This window comes from Erythranthe guttata, chromosome 6 (assembly GCF_056151865.1).
Source record: "Erythranthe guttata isolate IM_541 chromosome 6, IM_541, whole genome shotgun sequence".
Lineage (NCBI taxonomy): Eukaryota > Viridiplantae > Streptophyta > Magnoliopsida > Lamiales > Phrymaceae > Erythranthe > Erythranthe guttata.
Window position 1 is genome coordinate 16,982,196 of NC_142538.1, and position 25,817 is coordinate 17,008,012.

Sequence of the window (25,817 nt, forward strand, 5' to 3'; positions counted from 1 at the left end):
CTAAAGTACTCTAACCCCCGTCTCCAGTGTAGTTAGAGTCTACCCACAGGTCCGACGTCTCCGTTCAGAACCTGCTATTAAGAGAGCATTTAGGCCAAGTCCTTAAGGGCTACCCGAAGTGCATCACGTCTCCGTTTCCACACCCCGAGCTATGTTTTCCTAACTTCAAACAAGAAATCCTCTCTCGAGTTCATTCCTATTTAATATCAATCTGAGAGCTGATCAACACAATCAGAAGCATTTAATACAGGAAAACATAAACGAAATCAAAACACGACAAATAGATAGCAGAAATGACGATCGAAATCAATATATACAAGGCTTCATTACCCTAGAAGAAAATGTTCTTAGTTCATAACAAACATAGTATCAAAAGAATGTACAAAGGAAATGAAGAACAAAACGTAAAGAAATTGCGTAAGAAAAAACCAAGTCGGAACCCCCGTTGATGATTCCCGCGAAGAACTGTCGAAAACCGTAAAAAGTCGAAGAAGAACGAAGAGTGAGGGCTTGCTTCTATTTATAGTAAATTGCAAAGCTTCCTCAAGAAGCTTTGCTTTTTAAAATATCTGCCCTCGAAAATCGTGCCAGATCGCGATCCAAAAAAGTCGGATCGCGATCTGGCTTCTCGAAAAAAACGTGAACCGCCATCCCAGATCGCGATCCAGGAAGTGCGGATCGCGATCTGCCCCAAAATCATGATGCTACTGGAATTTGTCACCAGATCGCGATCCGACTTTCCTGGATCGCGATCTGGGTCTGAATCTTGCTTGCTACTGGAATTTGCATCCAGATCGCGATCCGACTTTCCTGGATCGCGATCTGGGTCTTAATGATCACTTTCTCGGCTTGAAAAATCGGTTTCGCTTCCAAATGGCTTCGACTTGGCAACAAAAGCTAACAAAACCTAAAAAAGGAAATAAAACAAGAAACGCAATAATATATACAAATAAAGCCGAAACTCGGACGAACGAAGACCAAAACTCGAAGATTTGATAAGCAAAAATCGTGCAAAACGACCACTTATCACACCCTCAAACTTAGATCTTTACTCGTCCCGAGTAAATCAAAACGAAACTACAACAAAAATGAAATAAAAACAACAAACTAAACTAGGCCACTAACGTAGGGAATCACGATTGCATTTAGCGTATGCAACAAGCCTTTGAACCCCTGGGTACCCCCAAAGGACGAGTTGTGTCTCGTGAGGGTTTTCAGACAACACACCCACAAAGTTGCCGGATTGGTCAAAGCATTGCAATTAATTCTAAAGATAATACGAGCTAGATAACCTAAAATCTCATAATGACCCATGGCTTTAAGGTATTCGACTTTCCTACCGACGCAATTAGTTGTTTCTACACCAAAATGAAAGATAGACTCAAGAATCCGTAATTAAACAATAAACACAATCATCGAGGGTTTTGAGTAGAAATGTGGGTGAAAAGTAAGTTTTGATTCTGAAATTCAAAAACTCGAGTTGGGCATAAGTAGGTCTTTTTATTCAATAAGAAATGACAACAACGATATATTGTGATTTTCATCACAACTTTTTTCTTCTTTTTTTTTTTTTTATTTTTTTATCGAATAAAAACGTAAAGACCCTTGATAGAACTTCTAGCCAACAACTCGAAATCGTGAACACATAATTCAATTCTAACTTGCCCCCCCAAACCTCAGGCTATTATACCCCTCAGAAAAATGCGCTCAAGCTTAATCGGAAAGGATTCGAAAGACTATCCACACAAGTTGCAAAAACGCAGTCGGAAGGTTCATCTATAATTAGCCGGTGATCCATAATTTCAATTTTAAAATCAACTAGCCCATCTACTAATTCATTAATTGCTTTGCTTCAATAGAACCCGGAAATGCAAATTACACTCGATCCTAAATGAAATGCATGTGACAAACATAACACAATAACAGAAATCAAAATACATAAACGAAACTAAATTATATGATATGCATGCAAAAGACCAAATCAAAATAAGATAAATAAAATAAAATAAAAACAAAGTCTAGCAAAGATACATCGTAAACGAAATATCAATCCAACGACTTATCCCACAACAAACGAACAAAACAAACAGGTTCAACACACACCACCCTCAAACTTAAATTCTAGCATAGTCCCTATGCTCAAAAGCAAAATAAAAAATAAAAGGGATAGAAAACACAACGTCCCCTAGTTGTCTTGATCGTCCTCGTGGGCTCCTCCCTCATCTTCCTGTCGTCCCCGCTCGTACTCCTCCCAGGCCTGTGCCACCAGTGTAGTGGCTGCCGCTTGTGCTCGTTCGTCGGCGGCGGAGGTTGATGCTGCATCATATCGAGGCCGTGGTGGGAACGGCCGTGGCTCGACAATGTCATCGGTCCTGCACTAAAGCGCTGCAGCCATGGCCTTCATCATTTTCTTGAACCATCCCACATTTTCCTCCATAACATCCATCCATTGGCCGACATACTCCGGGAGTTGTGGTTCTGCTTCTTGTCTGCCTCTTCTGGCCCTTTGTTCTGGTCGAGCCGCATGAACACCTGAGGGACCAGCATCTGGTAAGTCTGAGTCGCCCTCGCCTAGGGGTCCACTCACTGGCTGGAGCTTGTGGTAAGGGAAGATAGGCTGTGGTGACCTGGTGAGCCGGTCATCAGCGTATGTGGGGACCCCTGCACGATCACACAGTGTAGTGATGAGGGAAGGGAACATCAGACCTAGAGAGGTATCACCTAAGCATCGTCGGATCTCAGCGTGTATTATCGCGCCCACATTCACAGGTGTCCTCTTCATAATGGCATACATCAGTGTAAGACGTGTGGCATAGGTCTTGGCCGTCGACTTTGTGGGCATGAGCCTGCTACTGACGAAGTACATCCATACCTTCGCTTCCCTTGAAAGTTCCCCCCGACGGAACCAGTGCTCTCATTTTTGCCACTTCGAACCCCTAGGGCAAAGAGTCTGAATCAGCTCCTCATAGGTCGTTGCCATCTTCAGTTGTTGAAACGGCTCGGTCGGGACTTCGGGTAGGTGGAAAAACTTGTTGATTGTAGCAGCGTCATAGCGCACCTCTTTGTCACGAAGAACGACCACCGACCCCTCGTGAAAACCGGCATTGGCATAGAAGAGCCTCACTAGATTCTCGTTGTAGTCCTCCGGTCGTTTGTGTAACACCCCGCGTTTCCGATACCTGGTTTCCGTATTTTCCCTCTCGTCTCCTTTGCATGAATATGTGTTGTATGTGCGAATTTTATTGATTGCTTTTCAATTTGCTATATTTGCTATTTATGTGAATTTATGTGAACTAATGTGCATTATATGTCTACATGAATATTTTTGATTTTATTCTCTATTTGCGCAACTAAAATGTATTTTATGTGTTTAATATAATTGAACACGTGAAATTATGTGATCTACGTGAATTTAGTTTTAGTAATATAAGAATTTATTTTCTCACACTAGAAAGTTTTTATGCTTAATTGATAGTAATTTCCTCTCTTTAAATTGGCTATGATTGTATGTGTTGCATGCATACACTTATTCCATGTGCATTTCCACTTGGCTTTTCATTTAGCATTATTTTTAAGATAACTTAAATGAAATTGCCTAGAAGTCCCTCTAGATTATTTCAAGTTTCTCCTAATTGCAAAAAAGACCCCTCTTCATACTTACTCATTAAGAAATACAAGCCTCTCCAATTCTATAAATACCACCCTCTCCTCTTCATTTCCACACACCAAAAATCAGCTAAGTCCCCTTTTTCCTTCTCCCTCTCCATCGATCAAAATAGCCCAAGTAGAAGAAGAAATCTCTTCTTCTAATTCAAGCCTTCCCCATTAAACCTCTTCCTCTCTTCTTCCTTAATTTCGAAATTTGTAGTGTGGTAAAGTTCAAGAACTCTTTTCATTTCAATAAAAGAGGTTCTTCAAAAAGAAGTGTAAGAAAACTCTTGTTCTTTGTTTATTTCTTCAATTTTCGAAAATCCCCTAAGAGCTTTCTCTAATTTTTGAATTTCTTGAAGGATTGTCTAGTGGGTTGCAAATATCCACAAAGTTCTTCTAAATTTGAAAAGATCCCAAGGTAAGAATCATGGAATTCTTGCTACATCAAGCTAACATCAATAGTATTTCCTTCTCTTCTCTTTTTGAAAAACTCCCCTTCTTGATTGTTTGAAGAAATCGAATGTTTTATGAAAGAAAGTGTTCATAGTGTGTTATATTATATGTTTAGTCTCATGCATGTTAAGATCCATGCTTGAATCCTTGATCTTTGATGAGAAAAATGATGATGATGTTTTGATATGTTTAATTTCATGTTTAAAGCTTTGCATGTGAGAATCTAGCTCTTGATTCTTGATTCTTGAAAGAAAATAGAAGATTGGTGAGAAAACCGAAAATTTGATGATTATATGCTATGAAATTAATTATCTTGATGTTTATAATGATTGCATGTTAAGATTTACTAATTATGATTATATGTTGAAGGTTTTGATTTGAGGCACATAAGTTGATTGGGTCTAGAATCTTGAAATAGATTGTTATATGTAAAATTTTCAGATTCATAGGTACGGATTTTAACCCATGTTTCACCCACGAGTTTATTTATGAAAACTATGAAAATTTATATGAAGATAGATCTCTCTCTTATGGTCATATTGATATGTGGCTTGTAATATTTGGAGTAGAAATAAATAAGTTATGAATTATTTACCGAAACTGTACAAAACCAGAGTTAGTTTAGAATTAGTAATGAAATCTAATGTTTTCCTCTTTATAAATTAGTGATTCCAGTTGGATTAGAACCCCAACTTAGAAAACTCATTTGAGATAATATTTGGCAGTGTTTGACACAGTAGATAATTTATAAGATATATTTGAAGTCCCCTCCCCTGTTCTGAGTTTTAAACTGCACTACTATACCATTTTACTTATTTATCCTAATTTCCTATATATTTTCTAAAACTGTTTTTCTGGGGTATATAAGACTCCTAATAGTATATGTAGTTAAAATTTCAAAAGGTTTGGATGAATATGTAAAGCTCAATAAATTTTTAAAGTGACTCCATCTGTTCAGATTTCAAAACTGTACCACCTTAGAAATTTATTTATATCTCTTACTCGGATAATGATTTTTCTAAACTGTTTCTCGGTGGTTTTAAAGGCATATAAAGGAGTATGTAGTAAAACTTTCAAAGGCTTTTGATTTGTGGTGCAAGAGAAATGATTTTTCAAAGTTAGGATACCAAAGCTGTTTGATTTTCTTAAGATGACTATTTTTATCAAAGTATGATTTGTGATCATGGTTCTAATATACGAGGTAGGAAAGATAAGTTAGTGATGAAGGTGAAACCTCTAAGTAATGGTCTAATGATCTAAGTTTAGGTATTATGTTGCATGTTATAAGAGAGAATTAGAGTCTATTAGCCTAGAACGGTGTTATGAATCAAGTGCAAGATTTAGAAAAATGATTAATTGATTTATAATGATAAATTAGAATACTTGATTGTTTTCGTATATTATTTGTGATGTTATGTGACCCTTTTGAAATAAAGGTTTATGTATTAAGTGATTAGACTAAAGTAATGCCGTATGTGATAATTTTCATAATTCATGATATGAGTGATATTGATATGCTATGAATGACATGGTTATATGATTATGTGATTACAATATGGTTAAAGTTGAAGAATGCCCTTCTTGGTGCTACTATGTGATAATAAATATTTATGTGTGTTCATGGAATGAAATGTGAAGTAAAGGTGCTATGTTCTATATGATTATGTGTTCAATGATTTGATTGAAGATGTGAAGTATAATTGTTGTGATACTTGTTACTTTTATGTTTGTTTATTTGATTAAACATAGATAGATCATTTAAGCTTCATGTCATTCATTAGTAAGTCTAAGATGCATACATCACGATTTTTCAAAGTTAAAAATGTTTGGAAATTGGTTGTGGATCTAGGTGAATAAGTATGGGATACGGGGGGCTGGTATTCCGTTAGTGGTTGATAATTGGGGTCCACATAGGGGCCTGTCCACATAGGGACTGATTCACATAGGAATCGGGATTATAAACCACTAACTCGGCTATAGTAAAGTTATAGCCGTGACTATATTCCGGTTAGTGGTTGATAGTTGGGGTCCACATAGGGGCCTGTCCACATAGGGACTGATTCACATAGGAATCGGGATTATAAACCACTAACTCGGCTATAGTAAAGTTATAGTCGTGACTATAGTAAAGTTATAGATCACAAGCTCCAAAACACACGGCTTATTGCCGAACTCCACGATTGTTTTTCCAAACGGGCCCAATGTTTTCTCATGAAAAGTTTTAAAAGTCTAAAGTCTCATTTTCATGCATATTGCATATTATAGTATAGAAAAGAAGGGTGTTAAGTACCCGACTTTTGCATATTAAAGTAAAGAGAAAGAAGGGTGTTAAGTACCCGACTTTTGAAAGAAATGAAAGGATGTAAAGTATCCTTGAAAGATTTAAAGGAAAGGTAAAGGTAAAGTATAGTAAGTGTAAGTTTCGAATGATCGTAAGTTTATTATGTGTTCGTGTATACCTATATATATATGTGTGTATATATATAAATTATGTGTAAAGTCTTTTTCAAAATCTTGTTATTACTTCCGGATTCTTACTGAGTCTTTTTAAAGGCTCATATAGATGTTATCTTGGTGTAGGTAGCTCATGATCCGAATCCGAGGAGCAAAGTTGAACCAAGTCCGGGGAAAGCCGAGGAATCGAGCCGTATGGAATTTACGTGGATTTAATTAACTTCCGTTTTGGTACTTAAATCCTTTTAGTGGATTGTAATCCCTAGTACTTGAATATGTTATCGGGAAATGATTTTTAATCCTTATGTATAATATAATATTTTCCGATTATTCTTGTTCTTTTCTAATGTTGATTTCTTAAGAGCTCCACCACAACCTGGATTTATTATTGAAGCAAGAAAATGTTTAAAGGAAAATGTGGCACCGATTAAAGAGTGAAATTGTTTTGACTAAATCTATGAAGTGTTCGACTTCAAGGATTTTTCAAGAAAGATTTTTTATCGAACTAAAATTGAAGCGAAACACTTCAAGTATTTTCAAAACTAGAGAAAACTTTACCACCTTTCTCTAGAACTTTGTTTCGAAAAACAAAACCGTATTTTTCAAAAGGTCTTCCGCTGCAACTTAATAGAAAAACCTTTATACCATTTTCCGGTATAGAGTGTAAAGTAAACGGGGTGCTACATGAGGTGGTATCAGAGCACCGGTTTTGGGAAAATCCATACGAATCGATCGATCTCGGAATCTCCGGAACAAGGATCAATGATGCAAATCGGAGCGGTATGTAAGTGTTTAATTATGTGTGTTATATGTTTTATGTGATAATGTAGAATATTATTATTTTGTTTAGTATCACTATGTCGGGACGAAGGACTCGAAACACCAACCGCAATCACTACCCTACCGAAAACCCTCGTGACCAAATACCCACCATTCGAGACCTTACCGCTCTTATCCGAGAGCAAAACGACCAAATTAACCGTCTTGTCAACCTCCAAACCCGTGGTCGACAACCTACCCCTCCCCCACCTCCTCCTCCTCAAAATACGGCACCGCTAGCTATGTACGAACGGTTCTTGCGAATGAATCCGACAGAATTTCACGGTGGTTCAGACCCAACAATCGCCGAGGAATGGATCAAGTCACTCGAAGTGATTTTTGATTACATAAAAAATGACGGATCGTGATCGAGTCCATTGTGCCTTGTTTTTGCTTAAGAATGAAGCTCGTCATTGGTGGGAAGGTGCCAAAGAAGGAATCGAGTTAGAGAATATAGATTGGGCGACGTTCAGAATCCGATTCTTCGAGAAGTATTTTACCAAGGATGTCCGCGCCCAGAAAATTAGAGAGTTTCTAGATTTGAAACAAGGAAATCAGTCTGTTGCCGATTATGTTCGTAAATTCGAACAAGGATGCATCTATGCCTCATTCATAGCCAAAGATGCCGAAGAAAAGAAGAACCACTTTTTACAAGGCCTTAATCCCGTGATTAGAAGAAATGTCCGTATGGCCTCTGCTTCTACTTACCGTGAAATGGTAGACAAGGCCCTCGTAGCAGCTCTAGACGAACAAGATATCCAACAATTCCGAAAGACAGAATCCTCCATTCACCGCCCGTGGAAAAAGCCGAACACCGGACCCAACGATGGACCCAACCAATCTAACGACAAAGAGAAGCAACCGATTATAAAGAATATCCCTGCTCAACCGATGAAACCAATATGCCAGAAATGCGGGAAACCTCACTTTGGAGTTTGCGTCCAAGGAACTAATAACTGTTTCCGGTGTGGAAAACCAGGGCATATGGCCAAGGATTGCACTCAACCTCCGAACCGAGTGCCTGGTAGAGTTTACACAATGACCAAGAAGAACTCCGAGAACCTTCCATGGTAGCAGGTACCCTACTCACCTGCAGTAGTCATGTTTACGCTCCAGTAAATTAAGTGCCGATCGAACAGTTCGCCTCAATGTCACGATGTGTTCTATGTTTCGATGCAACCATAGTACGTTCCCAACCCCAACCACATTCTTGAAATCAAACCCATTATCCCTAGCCTTTCTTCTACCAAACAATCCATCCAAATTCTTGATCCAAAGCCCAAAACATAGATTGGGAACCCCAAAGGAAATCACGAGTCGATTCAAAATTTATTCGGGGCATCTAACAATTTTGAGGACAAAATTCTTTTAAGGGGGGGAGATTGTAACACCCCGCGTTTCCGATACCTGGTTTCCGTATTTTCCCTCTCGTCTCCTTTGCATGAATATGTGTTGTATGTGCGAATTTTATTGATTGCTTTTCAATTTGCTATATTTGCTATTTATGTGAATTTATGTGAACTAATGTGCATTATATGTCTACATGAATATTTTTGATTTTATTCTCTATTTGCGCAACTAAAATGTATTTTATGTGTTTAATATAATTGAACACGTGAAATTATGTGATCTACGTGAATTTAGTTTTAGTAATATAAGAATTTATTTTCTCACACTAGAAAGTTTTTATGCTTAATTGATAGTAATTTCCTCTCTTTAAATTGGCTATGATTGTATGTGTTGCATGCATACACTTATTCCATGTGCATTTCCACTTGGCTTTTCATTTAGCATTATTTTTAAGATAACTTAAATGAAATTGCCTAGAAGTCCCTCTAGATTATTTCAAGTTTCTCCTAATTGCAAAAAAGACCCCTCTTCATACTTACTCATTAAGAAATACAAGCCTCTCCAATTCTATAAATACCACCCTCTCCTCTTCATTTCCACACACCAAAAATCAGCTAAGTCCCCTTTTTCCTTCTCCCTCTCCATCGATCAAAATAGCCCAAGTAGAAGAAGAAATCTCTTCTTCTAATTCAAGCCTTCCCCATTAAACCTCTTCCTCTCTTCTTCCTTAATTTCGAAATTTGTAGTGTGGTAAAGTTCAAGAACTCTTTTCATTTCAATAAAAGAGGTTCTTCAAAAAGAAGTGTAAGAAAACTCTTGTTCTTTGTTTATTTCTTCAATTTTCGAAAATCCCCTAAGAGCTTTCTCTAATTTTTGAATTTCTTGAAGGATTGTCTAGTGGGTTGCAAATATCCACAAAGTTCTTCTAAATTTGAAAAGATCCCAAGGTAAGAATCATGGAATTCTTGCTACATCAAGCTAACATCAATAGTATTTCCTTCTCTTCTCTTTTTGAAAAACTCCCCTTCTTGATTGTTTGAAGAAATCGAATGTTTTATGAAAGAAAGTGTTCATAGTGTGTTATATTATATGTTTAGTCTCATGCATGTTAAGATCCATGCTTGAATCCTTGATCTTTGATGAGAAAAATGATGATGATGTTTTGATATGTTTAATTTCATGTTTAAAGCTTTGCATGTGAGAATCTAGCTCTTGATTCTTGATTCTTGAAAGAAAATAGAAGATTGGTGAGAAAACCGAAAATTTGATGATTATATGCTATGAAATTAATTATCTTGATGTTTATAATGATTGCATGTTAAGATTTACTAATTATGATTATATGTTGAAGGTTTTGATTTGAGGCACATAAGTTGATTGGGTCTAGAATCTTGAAATAGATTGTTATATGTAAAATTTTCAGATTCATAGGTACGGATTTTAACCCATGTTTCACCCACGAGTTTATTTATGAAAACTATGAAAATTTATATGAAGATAGATCTCTCTCTTATGGTCATATTGATATGTGGCTTGTAATATTTGGAGTAGAAATAAATAAGTTATGAATTATTTACCGAAACTGTACAAAACCAGAGTTAGTTTAGAATTAGTAATGAAATCTAATGTTTTCCTCTTTATAAATTAGTGATTCCAGTTGGATTAGAACCCCAACTTAGAAAACTCATTTGAGATAATATTTGGCAGTGTTTGACACAGTAGATAATTTATAAGATATATTTGAAGTCCCCTCCCCTGTTCTGAGTTTTAAACTGCACTACTATACCATTTTACTTATTTATCCTAATTTCCTATATATTTTCTAAAACTGTTTTTCTGGGGTATATAAGACTCCTAATAGTATATGTAGTTAAAATTTCAAAAGGTTTGGATGAATATGTAAAGCTCAATAAATTTTTAAAGTGACTCCATCTGTTCAGATTTCAAAACTGTACCACCTTAGAAATTTATTTATATCTCTTACTCGGATAATGATTTTTCTAAACTGTTTCTCGGTGGTTTTAAAGGCATATAAAGGAGTATGTAGTAAAACTTTCAAAGGCTTTTGATTTGTGGTGCAAGAGAAATGATTTTTCAAAGTTAGGATACCAAAGCTGTTTGATTTTCTTAAGATGACTATTTTTATCAAAGTATGATTTGTGATCATGGTTCTAATATACGAGGTAGGAAAGATAAGTTAGTGATGAAGGTGAAACCTCTAAGTAATGGTCTAATGATCTAAGTTTAGGTATTATGTTGCATGTTATAAGAGAGAATTAGAGTCTATTAGCCTAGAACGGTGTTATGAATCAAGTGCAAGATTTAGAAAAATGATTAATTGATTTATAATGATAAATTAGAATACTTGATTGTTTTCGTATATTATTTGTGATGTTATGTGACCCTTTTGAAATAAAGGTTTATGTATTAAGTGATTAGACTAAAGTAATGCCGTATGTGATAATTTTCATAATTCATGATATGAGTGATATTGATATGCTATGAATGACATGGTTATATGATTATGTGATTACAATATGGTTAAAGTTGAAGAATGCCCTTCTTGGTGCTACTATGTGATAATAAATATTTATGTGTGTTCATGGAATGAAATGTGAAGTAAAGGTGCTATGTTCTATATGATTATGTGTTCAATGATTTGATTGAAGATGTGAAGTATAATTGTTGTGATACTTGTTACTTTTATGTTTGTTTATTTGATTAAACATAGATAGATCATGTAAGCTTCATGTCATTCATTAGTAAGTCTAAGATGCATACATCACGATTTTTCAAAGTTAAAAATGTTTGGAAATTGGTTGTGGATCTAGGTGAATAAGTATGGGATACGGGGGGCTGGTATTCCGTTAGTGGTTGATAATTGGGGTCCACATAGGGGCCTGTCCACATAGGGACTGATTCACATAGGAATCGGGATTATAAACCACTAACTCGGCTATAGTAAAGTTATAGCCGTGACTATATTCCGGTTAGTGGTTGATAGTTGGGGTCCACATAGGGGCCTGTCCACATAGGGACTGATTCACATAGGAATCGGGATTATAAACCACTAACTCGGCTATAGTAAAGTTATAGTCGTGACTATAGTAAAGTTATAGATCACAAGCTCCAAAACACACGGCTTATTGCCGAACTCCACGATTGTTTTTCCAAACGGGCCCAATGTTTTCTCATGAAAAGTTTTAAAAGTCTAAAGTCTCATTTTCATGCATATTGCATATTATAGTATAGAAAAGAAGGGTGTTAAGTACCCGACTTTTGCATATTAAAGTAAAGAGAAAGAAGGGTGTTAAGTACCCGACTTTTGAAAGAAATGAAAGGATGTAAAGTATCCTTGAAAGATTTAAAGGAAAGGTAAAGGTAAAGTATAGTAAGTGTAAGTTTCGAATGATCGTAAGTTTATTATGTGTTCGTGTATACCTATATATATATGTGTGTATATATATAAATTATGTGTAAAGTCTTTTTCAAAATCTTGTTATTACTTCCGGATTCTTACTGAGTCTTTTTAAAGGCTCATATAGATGTTATCTTGGTGTAGGTAGCTCATGATCCGAATCCGAGGAGCAAAGTTGAACCAAGTCCGGGGAAAGCCGAGGAATCGAGCCGTATGGAATTTACGTGGATTTAATTAACTTCCGTTTTGGTACTTAAATCCTTTTAGTGGATTGTAATCCCTAGTACTTGAATATGTTATCGGGAAATGATTTTTAATCCTTATGTATAATATAATATTTTCCGATTATTCTTGTTCTTTTCTAATGTTGATTTCTTAAGAGCTCCACCACAACCTGGATTTATTATTGAAGCAAGAAAATGTTTAAAGGAAAATGTGGCACCGATTAAAGAGTGAAATTGTTTTGACTAAATCTATGAAGTGTTCGACTTCAAGGATTTTTCAAGAAAGATTTTTTATCGAACTAAAATTGAAGCGAAACACTTCAAGTATTTTCAAAACTAGAGAAAACTTTACCACCTTTCTCTAGAACTTTGTTTCGAAAAACAAAACCGTATTTTTCAAAAGGTCTTCCGCTGCAACTTAATAGAAAAACCTTTATACCATTTTCCGGTATAGAGTGTAAAGTAAACGGGGTGCTACAGTTTGGCCAAGTACTTCCATTTTCGACGATCAAAGTTTGTTATGATCGTTTCTTTTTCCATGCCATAGATATCTAATTCCCTTTCTGGAACAAACGGTCGGCTATGGCGACGTATGAATTCTCTTTTGGCCTCGACGTTCACGTACAAAAACTCATCTCCCGGTTCGAGGACTACGTGGTCAAGGATGGTGTGTTGATTAGCACGGGATCCCATCTCAAGTTGCACGTTTCCCGTGCGTGGGGTTTGTTGCTCTTCCGGCACCTGAGATGGTGGTGGTGCGCTCGAAGTGCCTTCTTGGCTTCCCGTGCCTCGAGTAGCTGCCTTTTTCTTTGGTGCGGCTTTTCCCTTTGCCGGAGCCTTCTCCTTTGGTTGGGCTTTTTTGGTGGTTTCGCCCGTCTTTAAGAGTTTCTTGGCCGGCGACGTCATTTCGTTCGAATTTGTGCGAGATGGAGGGTCGAAAGCTTTTGGAAGTTCGTTCGGGAATTTTGTCGAACACTTGGCGTGCCCAACTTGGTAAGCCTTTTGGTTTCCACCGGTTGTTCGGTACCTATCCCTCCTACATCAATCACAACACCCAAGTGAGAATCCACCACTACATACAACAATAGGTAGCTAAACAACCAACCCAAGTCATTCAAATTTTTATTTTATCCTTCATTTCGAAATTAAGAACAATAGGGCAATTCATATATCTAAACATTGGTTCACCCGCAAATTCATGTTTTGAATCCCAACACCTAGTACAAAATCACGTACTAGCATACACAATTAACAAACAAGGGGAAAAAAAATGAAATTTTGGGGAAATTCGAAAGAATTGAAGAAAATAAAAAAATTAGGACTAGATTGAAAATTTACCTTTTCTTGAAGATTCACCCACAAATTCTTGGAATAAATGTGCAAATCGTGAATTTGTGATGATCAAGTGTGTGATTGATGTGCTTTTTATGAAAGAAATTGAAGATTTTGAAATTGGGGAGGGGTTAGGGTTTGGAATTTAGAAAAGGGAGAATAAGAAAATGAAAGGGGTTTGTGAATTTTGAACTGTTTTTCGACCCCAGATCGCGATCCACAATACCCGGATCGCGATCTGGAGGCTTACCTTGCAGCTTCAGGAAAAAGGCCCCAGATCGCGATCCGACTTACCTGGATCGCGATCCGGCCCTTAAAATCGCAGTCTCTGGAAAAACGTCCCAGATCGCGATCCGACTTACCTGGATCGCGATCCGGGCCCAAAATTGGTGGCTACTGGAAAAACACCCCAGATCGCGATCCGACCTACCTGGATCGCGATCCGGGCCCAAAACTGGCTGCTACTGGAAAATATCCCAGATCGCGATCCGACTTACCTGGATCGCGATCCGGGACACCTAAAACCTACCAAAACGAGAATTTAAATGGGTGAGAAAGAGATGTTGAACCCTAAAATATAAAAATGCACGAAAAAGCTAAAAATAAAACGAAAACAAGAACAAAAGGAAGATGACAGAATATGAGCAACAATGGGTTGCCTCCCATTTAGCGCCTGTTTTACAGTCGACGGCTCGACTTCTTTTGGATTTATTGGGAAAAAATTAGTGCGACACGCTCCACTTCTTCGGGAGCACCATTCGGGTAGTAATGCTTAACTCGTTGCCCATTCACCTTGAACGACGGACCGTCTCGTCCTCGTATTTCGATAACTCCTTGTGGGGTTGCGCTCAGGACTACGAATGGTCCCGACCAACGGGACTTTAGCTTTCCCGGAAATAGTCGTAGTCGAGAATTGAATAGCAGGACTTGGTCACCTGCCCGAAACTCTCGCTTTGTAATTCTTTTGTCATGCCACTTTTTCGTCTTTTCTTTGTAAATCTTGGCATTCTCGTAAGCATCGTTTCTGAACTCCTCCAATTCATTGAGTTGAAGCAATCGACGATCGCCGGTAGCTGTTTGATCGAAATTGAGCTTTTTGACTGCCCAATAAGCTCGGTGCTCCAATTCCACTGGCAGGTGGCACGCTTTCCCATACACGAGTTTGTACGGAGACATCCCAATCGGTGTCTTGAATGCGGTTCGATAGGCCCAAAGTGCATCATCGAGCTTCAATGCCCAATCTTTTCGGTTCGTGCTCACGGTCTTCTCCAAAATCTGTTTGATTTCTCGGTTTGACAACTCAGCAAGGCCATTTGTCTGTGGATGATAGGCTAGCGCAATTTTGTGTCGGATCCCCAACTTATTCGTGAGATTAGTGAGCAGTTTGTTGCAGAAGTGAGATCCTTCATCGCTAATGATCGCCCTGGGTGTCCCAAACCTTGAGAATATGTTCTTGTGGAAGAATTTGAGGACCGTACGAGCATCGTTGGCTGTGGTGGCAATTGCTTCGACCCATTTGGACACGTAGTCCACGGCAAGCAGAATGTATAACTTCCCGTTCGAAGAAGGGAATGGTCCCATGAAGTCTATGCCCCAAACATCGAAAAGCTCCACTTCTTGCATGTTGTTCAAAGGCATTTGGCTTTTGTTGGATAGGTTCCCTGTTCGTTGGCATCGATCACATCGTTTCACGAACTCGTAACTATCTCGGAATAGGGTTGGCCAAAAGAAGCCTGACTGCAGAACCTTGGCGGCTGTGCGAGATTCCCCGTGATGCCCGCCACAAGGTGAAGAGTGGCAATGTGTGAGAATCTCACGTACTTCTGTTTCCGGAACACATCTTCGGATGACACGATCGGGGCCGGTTCTGAAAAGCAATGGCTCGTCCCAAAGATAGAAACGACTGTCGTGAAGGAATTTTTTCTTTTGATGATAAGAAAGATCGTCAGGAATGATTCCACTGGCCAAGAAGTTGGCCACATCAGCATACCACGGAGTGTGAGTACTAATGGCGAGCAGTTGCTCGTCTGGGAAGGATTCCTGAATATTTCCTTCGGCTGGAACTTCTTCTAGTATGAGTCTGGAAAGATGATCTGCTACCACATTCTCGCTCCCTTTTTTGTCTCTGATTTCCAAGTCGAACTCCTGGAGTAGGAGTACCCATCTGATGAGTCTGGGCTTGGCGTCCTTCTTTGCGAACAAGTATCGAATAGCTGCGTGGTCGGTGTAAATGATCACCTGAGACCCCAAAATATACGGTCTGAACTTGTCAACAGCATAAGCGACAGCAAGCATTTCCTTTTCGGTCGTTGAATAGTTCTTTTGTGCCTGGTCAAGTGTACGACTCGAATAGTAGATGGCTTTGAAGATTTTGTCCCTCCTTTGTCCCAATACCGCACCTACGGCATAGTCGCTCGCATCGCACATGATCTCGAATGGTTCCTCCCAATTGGGAGTAATCATAATCGGTGATTGGGTTAGCTTCTCCTTGAGAAACGTGAAAGCCTGCAAACAAGCAGAATCAAAATGAAAGACAGCTTCCTTCTCAAGCAAATGACATAATGGTTTTACTATTTTCGAAAAATCTTTAATGAATCTACAGTAAAACCCAGCATGCCCTAAAAAACTTCTAACTCCCTTGACATCCTTCGGTGGAGGCAATTTTTCAATCGTTTCGATTTTTGCCCTATCCACCTCAAGACCCTTTTTCGAGACCTTGTGACTTAGAACAATACCTTCACGAACCATAAAATGACATTTTTCCCAATTTAAAACAAGGTTCGTTTCTGTACATCTTTTCAAAACAAGTTCTAGATTGTGCACACAATGATCGAAAGACGATCCAAACACAGAAAAATCATCCATAAACACCTCAAGAAACTCTTCTACCATATCGTGAAATATAGACATCATACATCGTTGGAAAGTAGCAGGCGCATTACACAAACCGAAAGGCATCCTACGAAATGCAAAAGTACCGTAGGGGCAAGTAAAAGTAGTTTTCTCTTGGTCTTCCGGGGCGATTGAAATTTGATTGTACCCCGAATAACCATCAAGAAAACAGTAATACTCGAAACCTCCTAGCCTATCTAGCATTTAATCGATAAAGGGAAGGGGGAAATGGTCTTTTCTAGTGGCTGCATTCAATAATCGGTAATCGAAACACACACGCCACCTAGTGACTGTTCTAGACAGAATAAGTTCATTTTTATCATTCACAATAACCGTCATCCCACCCCTTTTTGGCACAACCTGCACCGGACTGACCCACGGACTGTCAGAAATTGCATAAATCATACCAGCGCCTAACAATTTCAAGACTTCTTTTTTGACTACCTCTTTCATTGACGGGTTTAACCGCCTCTGAGGTTGGACTCTCGGTTTATAGACGTCTTCCATTAGAATTTTGTGTTGAACAATAGACGGGCTAATTCCCTTAATATCCTCAATAGACCAACCTATAGCTGACCTATATTCTCTAAGGACCTCCAGCAGTGTGTTTGTTTCGGACTCGCTCAAACTAGAATAAATAATCACCGGATAAGTCTTGTCTGCTCCAAGAAAAGCATAACAAAGATAATCCGGTAATTGCTTCAATTCCAGTACGGGGGCCGTTTTCACACTAACTGGTATCTCGGGGACGATCCCTACCTCGTTTATGCCTAAAATCTCGGCACACTCAAGAAACAACACACAATCAAGCACATCGTTTTCAATAGGGGTTTCAGGGGAGGCATATTGTAAATCAATAGAATTAACAATGCAGTGCTCAATAGAATCACATAATTCATACAAATCAAAGAAGGAGGAAACACAGTCCTCGATCACATCTATTCTACTGCAATGCTCAACATGCTCAGAGTGTTTAAATGCATCTGTCAAATTAAAAACAACTTCTTCCCCATTTACCCTAAGCATTAAAGACCCTAATTCCATATCAATCATCGCCTTACCAGTGGCTAAGAATGGACGACCTAAAATGATTGGTGCTTCATCATCTTCAGGCATTTCAAGTACCACAAAATCAACAGGCAAAATGAATTTATCTACTTTAACTAGCACATCTTCTACAATCCCATTGGGATATTTCAATGAACGATCAGCTAGTTGTAAAGTCATGCGAGTGCGGTTCAAATTTCCTAAGCCCAGTTTTAGAAACACAGACATAGGCATCAAATTAATACTTGCCCCCAAATCACATAAAGCTTTATCGAAAGTAGAATTGCCAATAATACAAGGAATAGTGTAACTCCCTGGATCTTTCATTTTCGGTGGTAGATTCGACTGAAGAATGGCACTGCAAGTTGCCATGAGTGTCACTGGTATGTCTTCTTCGATCCGAATTTTCTTGGATAGGACTTCCTTCATGAACTTGGTGTAGTTTGGCATTACCTCCAAGGCTTCTGCAAAAGGGATGTTGATTCGAATCTGCTTGATCTTTTCAATGAACTTCTTCAATTGATCCTTGAACTTCTTCTTCTTCTGTCTTTCTGGAAAAGGAATAGGAGTTACCATAAGAGGGGGATTATCAGGAAAAGAAATGTTATTGGGCTTACTAGCCTCTTTTGTACCACTCCATGAGATGGTGATTTCCGGCTCGACCGGGGTCGGTTGTACAGCTGGCCTTGGTGACTAGTCTGTCGGATAAGGAGGATCGGTCATTTGCAAACCACTTCGGGTGGTTATGGCTTGACAACTTTCTTTTGGATTGACTTCGGTATTGCTCGGAAATCCACCCTTGGCCATCGTGGACATGGATTGGGCGATTTGCCCTATTTGCTTCTCCATGTTCTTCATTGTTGATTTCAGGCCCTCCATTTCCTGTTCTTGTCGGTGAAGACGCTCGTCATACGTTGGCCCTCGTTGCTCTCTTTGATGGTTGAAATCGGGAGGTGGTTGTAGAGCATTCTTTGGATTGGCATATGAGAAGTTCTCGTGATTCCGAATTCCCGGGTGGTAATGAGTAGGGTTTTGGTTCTGATTGTTGGTTCCCCGAAAATTGTTGAATCGGTGGTTCATAAAGTGTGCCTGTTCCCAATCGTCGTTTGTGGCTTGTGAGGTACTTGCTGCTGCTACTCTTTCGGTCTGTGGCCCTCGAACTGATAATTGGGCGACCTGATTTGATAGAGTAGCTAATTGTGCTGAAACTGCGGCTAAAGGATCGAGTTGGTGGACTCCGGCCACCTTTTGTACACCACTCCGTTCGGACGGCCAATGGTAAGCATTCTCACACATTCGCTCGACAATGTCTCGAGCGTCTGTGGGAGTCTTGTTTTGCAATGATCCACCTGAGGCAGCATCGACTAGAGAGCGGGCTGGTTGATCGAGTCCATTGTAGAATAACTCTATTTGATCCCACGGGTTGAATCCGTGTTGAGGGCATTGTCGTAATAAGTCCTTGAATCTCTCCCAAGATTCGTGCATCGACTCTTGGCTCATCTGTCTGAAGTTGCCTACATCTCTTCGTAGTTGTGCGGTCTTCGAGGGTGGAAAGAATCGTGCCAGAAAGGCTTGTGATAATTCTTCCCAACAGGTGAGTGATCCTGGATTAAGACTCAGAAGCCAACTCTTCGCTTTGTCTCTGACAGAGAATGAGAATAGCTTCAGCCGGATGGCATCATCAGAAACACCGTTAACTTTGATCGTGTCACAAATCTCCAAGAAATTGGCAAGATGGAGATTTGGATCTGCAGTGGCTGCTCCGGAGAATTGGTTCGCCATGACCATGTTGATTAGCCCCGTCTTCAACTCGAAGTTGTTTGCGGCTATCGTCGGTTTCCTGATTCCCGAATAGTTCTCATTCATAGCTGGAGTTCGGTATTCTCGCATTGTTCGCTCGGGTGGCAGGTTCGGTCTTGGCTGCTCGTGATCTCGTCCTGGCTCTCGATCGTACTCAAAGGCCAGGTGCTCTGGATTTCCTTGATCTTCGGCCATTGGTTCACTTTGTTGGTTGCGCGTGGCCCTTAGTCTACGTAATGTCCTTTCAATCTCGGGATCGTAAGGTATGATTTCCAAATTTCGACGCCTGGGCATAAACAAAGTGAGTGGTTAAAATCAAGGTAAAAATCGAAAATAAAACAAGTAAATGGCTAAAGTAATAATCAGATAATTGGTAATACTATCAACAAAGATAAAAATCAAATTGGTCCCCGGCAACGGCGCCAAAAAACTTGATACGCGTTTTCCTCACGTATAAATTACCGCAAGTATACGATATCGCATTTTGCAGAACAGTGGTTCCGGATATCGATCCACAGGGACCTTGTAGATTCAAATGCTGAGTAGTGTAATTATATTATCGTTATATTATCTAGCCGATCGTAAATAAGTGGATTGGTGATAAACCCTAATTTAAAAGCATGCAAGATCGTAAACATGCAAATATGGAATGTACGTAAATAAAGTACGACAACTCAACGCGGGGGACTTCGATTTAAAGGGGACTTCTAGGGCCAAATCCACCTATGTATAATCAACAACGATCTACAAATCCGTTATCTAACGCCACATTCCTATTCGTTAACCCAGACGCTAAAGTACTCTAACCCCCGTCTCCAGTGTAGTTAGAGTCTACCCACAGGTCCGACGTCTCCGTTCAGAACCTGCTATTAAGAGAGCATTTTGGCCAAGTCCTTAAGGGCTACCCGAAGTGCATCACGTCTCCGTTTCCACACCCCGAGCTATGTTTTCCTAACTTCAAACAAGAAATCCTCTCTCGAGTTCATTCCTATTTAATATCAATCTGAGAGCTGATCAACACAATCAGAAGCATTTAATACAGGAAAACATAAACGAAATCAAAACACGACAAATAGATAGCAGAAATGACGATCGAAATCAATATATACAAGGCTTCATTACCCTAGAAGAAAATGTTCTTAGTTCATAACAAACATAGTATCAAAAGAATGTACAAAGGAAATGAAGAACAAAACGTAAAGAAATTGCGTAAGAAAAACCCAAGTCGGAACCCCCGTTGATGATTCCCGAGAAGAACTGTCGAAAACCGTAAAAAGTCGAAGAAGAACGAAGAGTGAGGGCTTGCTTCTATTTATAGTAAATTGCAAAGCTTCCTCAAGAAGCTTTGCTTTTTAAAATATCTGCCCTCGAAAATCGTGCCAGATCGCAATCCAAAAAAGTCGGATCGCGATCTGGCTTCTCGAAAAAAACGTGAACCGCCATCCCAGATCGCGATCCAGGAAGTGCGGATCGCGATCTGCCCCAAAATCACGATGCTACTGGAATTTGTCACCAGATCGCGATCCGACTTTCCTGGATCGCGATCTGGGTCTGAATCTTGCTTGCTACTGGAATTTGCATCCAGATCGCGATCCGACTTTCCTGGATCGCGATCTGGGTCTTAATGATCACTTTCTCGGCTTGAAAAATCGGTTTCGCTTGCAAATGGCTTCGACTTGGCAACAAAAGCTAACAAAACCTAAAAAAGGAAATAAAACAAGAAACGCAATAATATATACAAATAAAGCCGAAACTCGGACGAACGAAGACCAAAACTCGAAGATTGATAAGCAAAAATCGTGCAAAACGACCACTTATCACTAGGCCGGGGTTGATCCAGCGGAAACCCCTCCGACGCTCAAGTCAGACGTGCGGATAGTAGAAATAGTTCAGAGAATACATGTAGTATTGCTCAGATAATAGGACGTACCTTTAATAAATGAATTATATCGTTATTTATACCTTGGTTGAGATTGTTGGGCCCAAACCTTATTTTAAGATGATTAGACATCGGTGATAGTGATTTTCAATATTGGGCTCGTGGCCCAATAGGTAAATAAATTGTAAGTCAATTGGGTTGGCGCAATTAGGCATATCATTATACATTTTCTTAAAAATTTACTCAATGGATATGTTATTTAGTTGTTGTAAATTGGAATTTACTTCTCAAATTACTCGATTTTGGATTTTTTAAATATTTCTTTTAAATTTCCTTTAGTAGATAATTGATGTAAAATATATTCACTCATTTATAAGAGGGTGTTTGGCTACGCTTATAAGATATTAAAAAGAGCTTATAATATATTTTAGAGCTTATAAGCTCTTCCAAAGTGTTTGGAAATTTTTAAGAAAATATCTTAATTTTTCTTTTAAAATAAGCTGTTGGAGAACAAATAAGATCTCTTTAAAAAAGTACATCTACCCCACATTTTTATAAGATCTTATAATGAGTAAAAATAAGAAATAAACTCATTATCCAAACACTCTAAAAATTAATCATAAAAATAAGATGTAACAACTTATCAGCTCTTAAAACATCTTATCAGACATAAGAGCTTATCAACTGTTTAAAATAAGTTTAGCCAAACACCCTCTAAGTTATAAATATTAAAGTTAGCATGATAATGATAAAATTTTATATTCAATGGATAAAGTATACATGTTATATTTTTCTTGAAATGGTTTAAGAAAAATTAAACAAGAGTTAACAATTTTAATTTTGTATATTATTTAAATGCAATAGATACATCTTTATTAAGAAAAAAAAAAATACACTTTACACCTCTAAACTATGTTTTTCGCATCAAACACCCCATGAAGTATTAAAATCTTTAAAATCCCCCCTGCCATTAAGACTACTCTAACAATACCTTTAAATAAAAATTACTAACAATAAACAAGGTGTTTGGATTTTATAGTACATTAATCAACATACTTAGCTTTCTAATCAATAAACTACTAACCTCTCGTGCAGTAGTCAATAAATTATGTGAAAACTGTAAATTACAATGAACAAGTTATGTATAGCGAGTTCGACATAAGAAATACTAATAACAGAAATCAAAGTCAAATTATTATACGTCAAGTTCTCAAATTTTATCAACTTATAGACCATCCTTACCCACATTAGTATCGTGCAAACATAATATTAAACAAAATTAAGGTGCAATAACATGAAAAAATAAATAAATAAAGTATTAAAATCTAGAAGGTTAATAATCCAAGGAAAGATTTGATAAAAGCATCACAAAATTATTAAAGTATGGGAACTTTATTTTTATTTCACAATAAGGATATAAAATAAAGTTTTCTTTGTTATAAGTCTCACAACTTAATCACAAATTCACCATTAAATTAAAATAATAAAAATTAACCCTTTAATCTAAGTCAATCGACCCAAGAAAATAAAATAGTGTAAATTACAATTACCACTGAGGTATGGTCAATTTATCGAAAAACCCTTCTTGTTTGGATAATTACATCTACCCTTCTTAACTATGTTTTTTTCTTACACCTCCACCCTTATGGTGTCAAATTCAACATAATCATCTAGATTTCGTGGAATGCGCTCTAGTTTGCACTCGTTTTGTGTAAAAATACAGTTTTTTATGCACCATAATCTGATATATACAAGCCAAAAAACACATATTATGGTCATCTTGCTTCAAAATGTGGAGTTCGAATGGGATAAAACGGGTACAAGAGTGATAATATTCCATATAATCTCGAAGATTCCACTAAATTTGAAGCCTCAAGAGTGGACGAGTAAAAAGTTTTATAGCTGAGGGGTGGCTATAATTACTCAAACAATAGGGGTTTTCGTAATTTGACCATACCTCAACGGTATTTGTAATTTACCCATAAAAAAAATCATGAATATAATCCAAATAATCATTTTCCACGTAGACAAATAATAATCCACAAAACTAAAAACCAACCACACAAAATACCCTGAAAATCTGCCACACCAGATCAACATCCCCATAGGATTAAACCGGACACGTGGACCAATAGAAAACAGATACCACCACCACATCAGCCAATAGCAATCAGCAATTGGATATGCCAATATCTCCCACCCTTCACTATACAACTGCACCATCACTTGTCAATTAATTTCACTCACAAAAAAGAAAAAATCAAAAAAAAAAAAAAAATTATGGCCGCGAATGCATTGATGAGCTGCGGCATGGCGGCGGCCGCCGTCGTCCGCCCGTCGGTCCTCTCATCTTCGAAGTCGAGATTCGCCGCCTCAATTCCGATGGCCACGAGCGGCGGCGCTACCACCTCTCGGTACACAATGTCCGCCGAGTGGATGCCCGGGGAGCCTCGCCCACCCTACCTTGATGGATCTGCACCTGGGTATTTATTTCAATTTAATTAATCATATAAATATAATTATATATATATTAATTTATCGCATTTTAATTATTATTATTATTATTATTATTATTATTATTATTATTAATATATTTGAATTATCAGAGACTTTGGATTTGATCCACTTGGTCTGGGTGAAGTGCCAGCAAATCTAGAAAGGTACAAGGAGTCTGAGCTCATTCACTGCAGATGGGCTATGCTTGCTGTGGTAAGTTGTACATCTAAATATAATTACTTTTAATTATTTTTTGGGTAAATTACGAAAACCCCCTGAACTTAGATTAAATAACGAAAAACACCTATACCTATCCGTAATTACCAAAAAAACCCTAACGTTTGTTTCCGTCTTACACCAATCCCTTACACCAATCCCTTACAGTGTTAATTTCACGGATTCTTTTATTCCCTCTAATAGACTTTGCACAATTTCAGATAAGGTATAATAGATTGTACACATTTTATGTTAAAAAACTCGATCAACAGTTAATCAGAAGGGAATTTTGGTTATTACGGATAAGTGAGAGTCTTTTTCATTATTTAACCTAAGTTCAGGGGAATTTTCCTAATTTACCCAAAAAAATATTTTGGATTTTTTATTAATATGTGCTATTTACAGCCTGGAATCCTAGTCCCGGAGGCGTTGGGGTTGGGCAACTGGGTAAAGGCACAAGAATGGGCGGCACTACCGGGCGGGCAAGCGACTTATTTGGGCAACCCGGTTCCGTGGGGGACCCTACCCACAATTTTGGCTATTGAATTCTTGGCAATTGCATTTGTCGAGCAACAAAGGAGCATGGAAAAGGACCCGGAAAAGAAGAAGTACCCGGGTGGGGCTTTCGACCCGTTGGGTTACTCCAAGGACCCGAAGAAGCTTCAAGAGCTCAAAGTCAAGGAAATTAAAAATGGTACACACCCCTATCTATATATGCTCTCATAATTTTAATTTGGGAAAATTACAGTTTTCACCCCACAAGTTTGCATCGATTTTCACATTTGGTCCCCCTATGTTCACAAAAAACATATTTAGTCTCTCATGTTTCAATAATTTAACGTTTTTGGTCATTTTCGTTAATTTACCGTTGGTCTAGTAAGCTTGATTCCGTTAGTTTTAACGTAAAATTGATGGAAATTACTAAAAGTGTTGAATTTTTTAAACATAAGAGACCAAATGTGTTTTTTGTAAACTTGAGGGACCAAATGTGAAATCAGTGCTAATTTGAGGAGCTAAAACTATGTTTTTCCCATTTTAATTTTACGTTAATATACTATTGTATATATGCTTATTTTTATTCATTTACATGATAATACTTATTTTATAAGTCTAAATTTCGAAAATAAAAATAGAATTGCCTAAATTATTTTCTGTACTTAGACTTGAACCGAAAACCGAAATCTCATATATATTTTCAGTTATACGAAGAAATTGGAAAAATAAAAGTTAGAATTTTCATTTCGATTTCCTCTCGATCCTATTTAACACACTAGGTTCGTGTTCGTGTTCGGGTTCGACTAATTAATTAATTTAATTTAAATGTTGAAAATAGGTCGTCTAGCATTGTTGGCATTTGTTGGATTCTGTATTCAGCAAACGGCATACCCGGGTACCGGCCCGTTGGAGAACTTGGCAACCCATTTGGCCGACCCATGGCACAACAACATTGGAGATGTCCTTATTCCTAAATAATTTACTAAATTAAATATGTGTTTTTTTGTCTCCAAATTAAATTCAACCCATTATTGTAAAGCTCCTTGTAACATTAATTATTATTATTATTGTTTATGTGTATTTGGACATGGTATATTTGTGTATCTCTTTTTTTTTTGCACTTTAAATTCAGTGATTTACTTGTGTCATATGTCGTATTTGCACGATTAGGGCTCGGTCGGTTACTGCTGTAAGGTTCTATTGAGTAAATAGTAGGGTCTAGTAACACGTTCGATTGATACGATTCATATTTACTCAAATGCATTGCAGAAATTAAAATCCTCTATTATTA

At 38.0% G+C, this 25,817-nt stretch overlaps 2 protein-coding genes, 1 long non-coding RNA gene and 1 pseudogene across 4 annotated transcripts; 3 read left to right on the forward strand and 1 right to left on the reverse strand.

Moving 5' to 3' along the window:
- Window positions 1-3,720: 3,720 nt before the first annotated feature.
- Window positions 3,721-6,888, forward strand: LOC148770309 (uncharacterized). The gene is made up of 3 exons (XR_016031892.1): window positions 3,721-3,926; window positions 4,021-4,069; window positions 6,685-6,888. It is a non-coding gene; the product is annotated as an uncharacterized LOC148770309 (long non-coding RNA).
- A 416-nt stretch (window positions 6,889-7,304) lies between these two features.
- LOC105969845 (uncharacterized) lies at window positions 7,305-12,428 on the forward strand (annotated as a pseudogene). The gene is made up of 2 exons (XR_016031891.1): window positions 7,305-8,454; window positions 12,290-12,428. The product of XR_016031891.1 is annotated as an uncharacterized LOC105969845 (transcript).
- Window positions 12,429-17,766: 5,338 nt separating this feature from the next.
- LOC148770310 (uncharacterized) lies at window positions 17,767-19,635 on the reverse strand. The gene has a single exon (XM_088819107.1). The coding sequence runs from the start codon at window positions 19,633-19,635 to the stop codon at window positions 18,334-18,336; it is 1,302 nt and encodes a 433-aa protein (XP_088675233.1). The 3' UTR covers window positions 17,767-18,333.
- A 3,855-nt stretch (window positions 19,636-23,490) lies between these two features.
- Window positions 23,491-25,653, forward strand: LHCA1 (chlorophyll a-b binding protein 6). The gene is made up of 4 exons (XM_012979466.2): window positions 23,491-23,802; window positions 23,926-24,028; window positions 24,437-24,725; window positions 25,365-25,653. The coding sequence occupies exons 1-4, from the start codon at window positions 23,600-23,602 to the stop codon at window positions 25,502-25,504; spliced, it is 735 nt and encodes a 244-aa protein (XP_012834920.2). The 5' UTR covers window positions 23,491-23,599; the 3' UTR covers window positions 25,505-25,653.
- The last annotated feature ends 164 nt before the right edge of the window (window positions 25,654-25,817 follow it).

What these genes read in the sequence shown, in the direction of transcription:
- LOC148770310 (XM_088819107.1), bottom strand. Translation starts at nt 19,635, where the DNA reads ATGGCCGAAGATCAAGGAAATCCAGAGCACCTGGCCTTTGAGTACGAT.
- LHCA1 (XM_012979466.2), top strand. Translation starts at nt 23,600, where the DNA reads ATGGCCGCGAATGCATTGATGAGCTGCGGCATGGCGGCGGCCGCCGTC. An exon ending in CTTGATGGATCTGCACCTGG is followed by an intron (nt 23,803 to 23,925) that starts GTATTTATTTCA and finishes TTGAATTATCAG; the next exon opens with AGACTTTGGATTTGATCCAC. An exon ending in GATGGGCTATGCTTGCTGTG is followed by an intron (nt 24,029 to 24,436) that starts GTAAGTTGTACA and finishes TGCTATTTACAG; the next exon opens with CCTGGAATCCTAGTCCCGGA.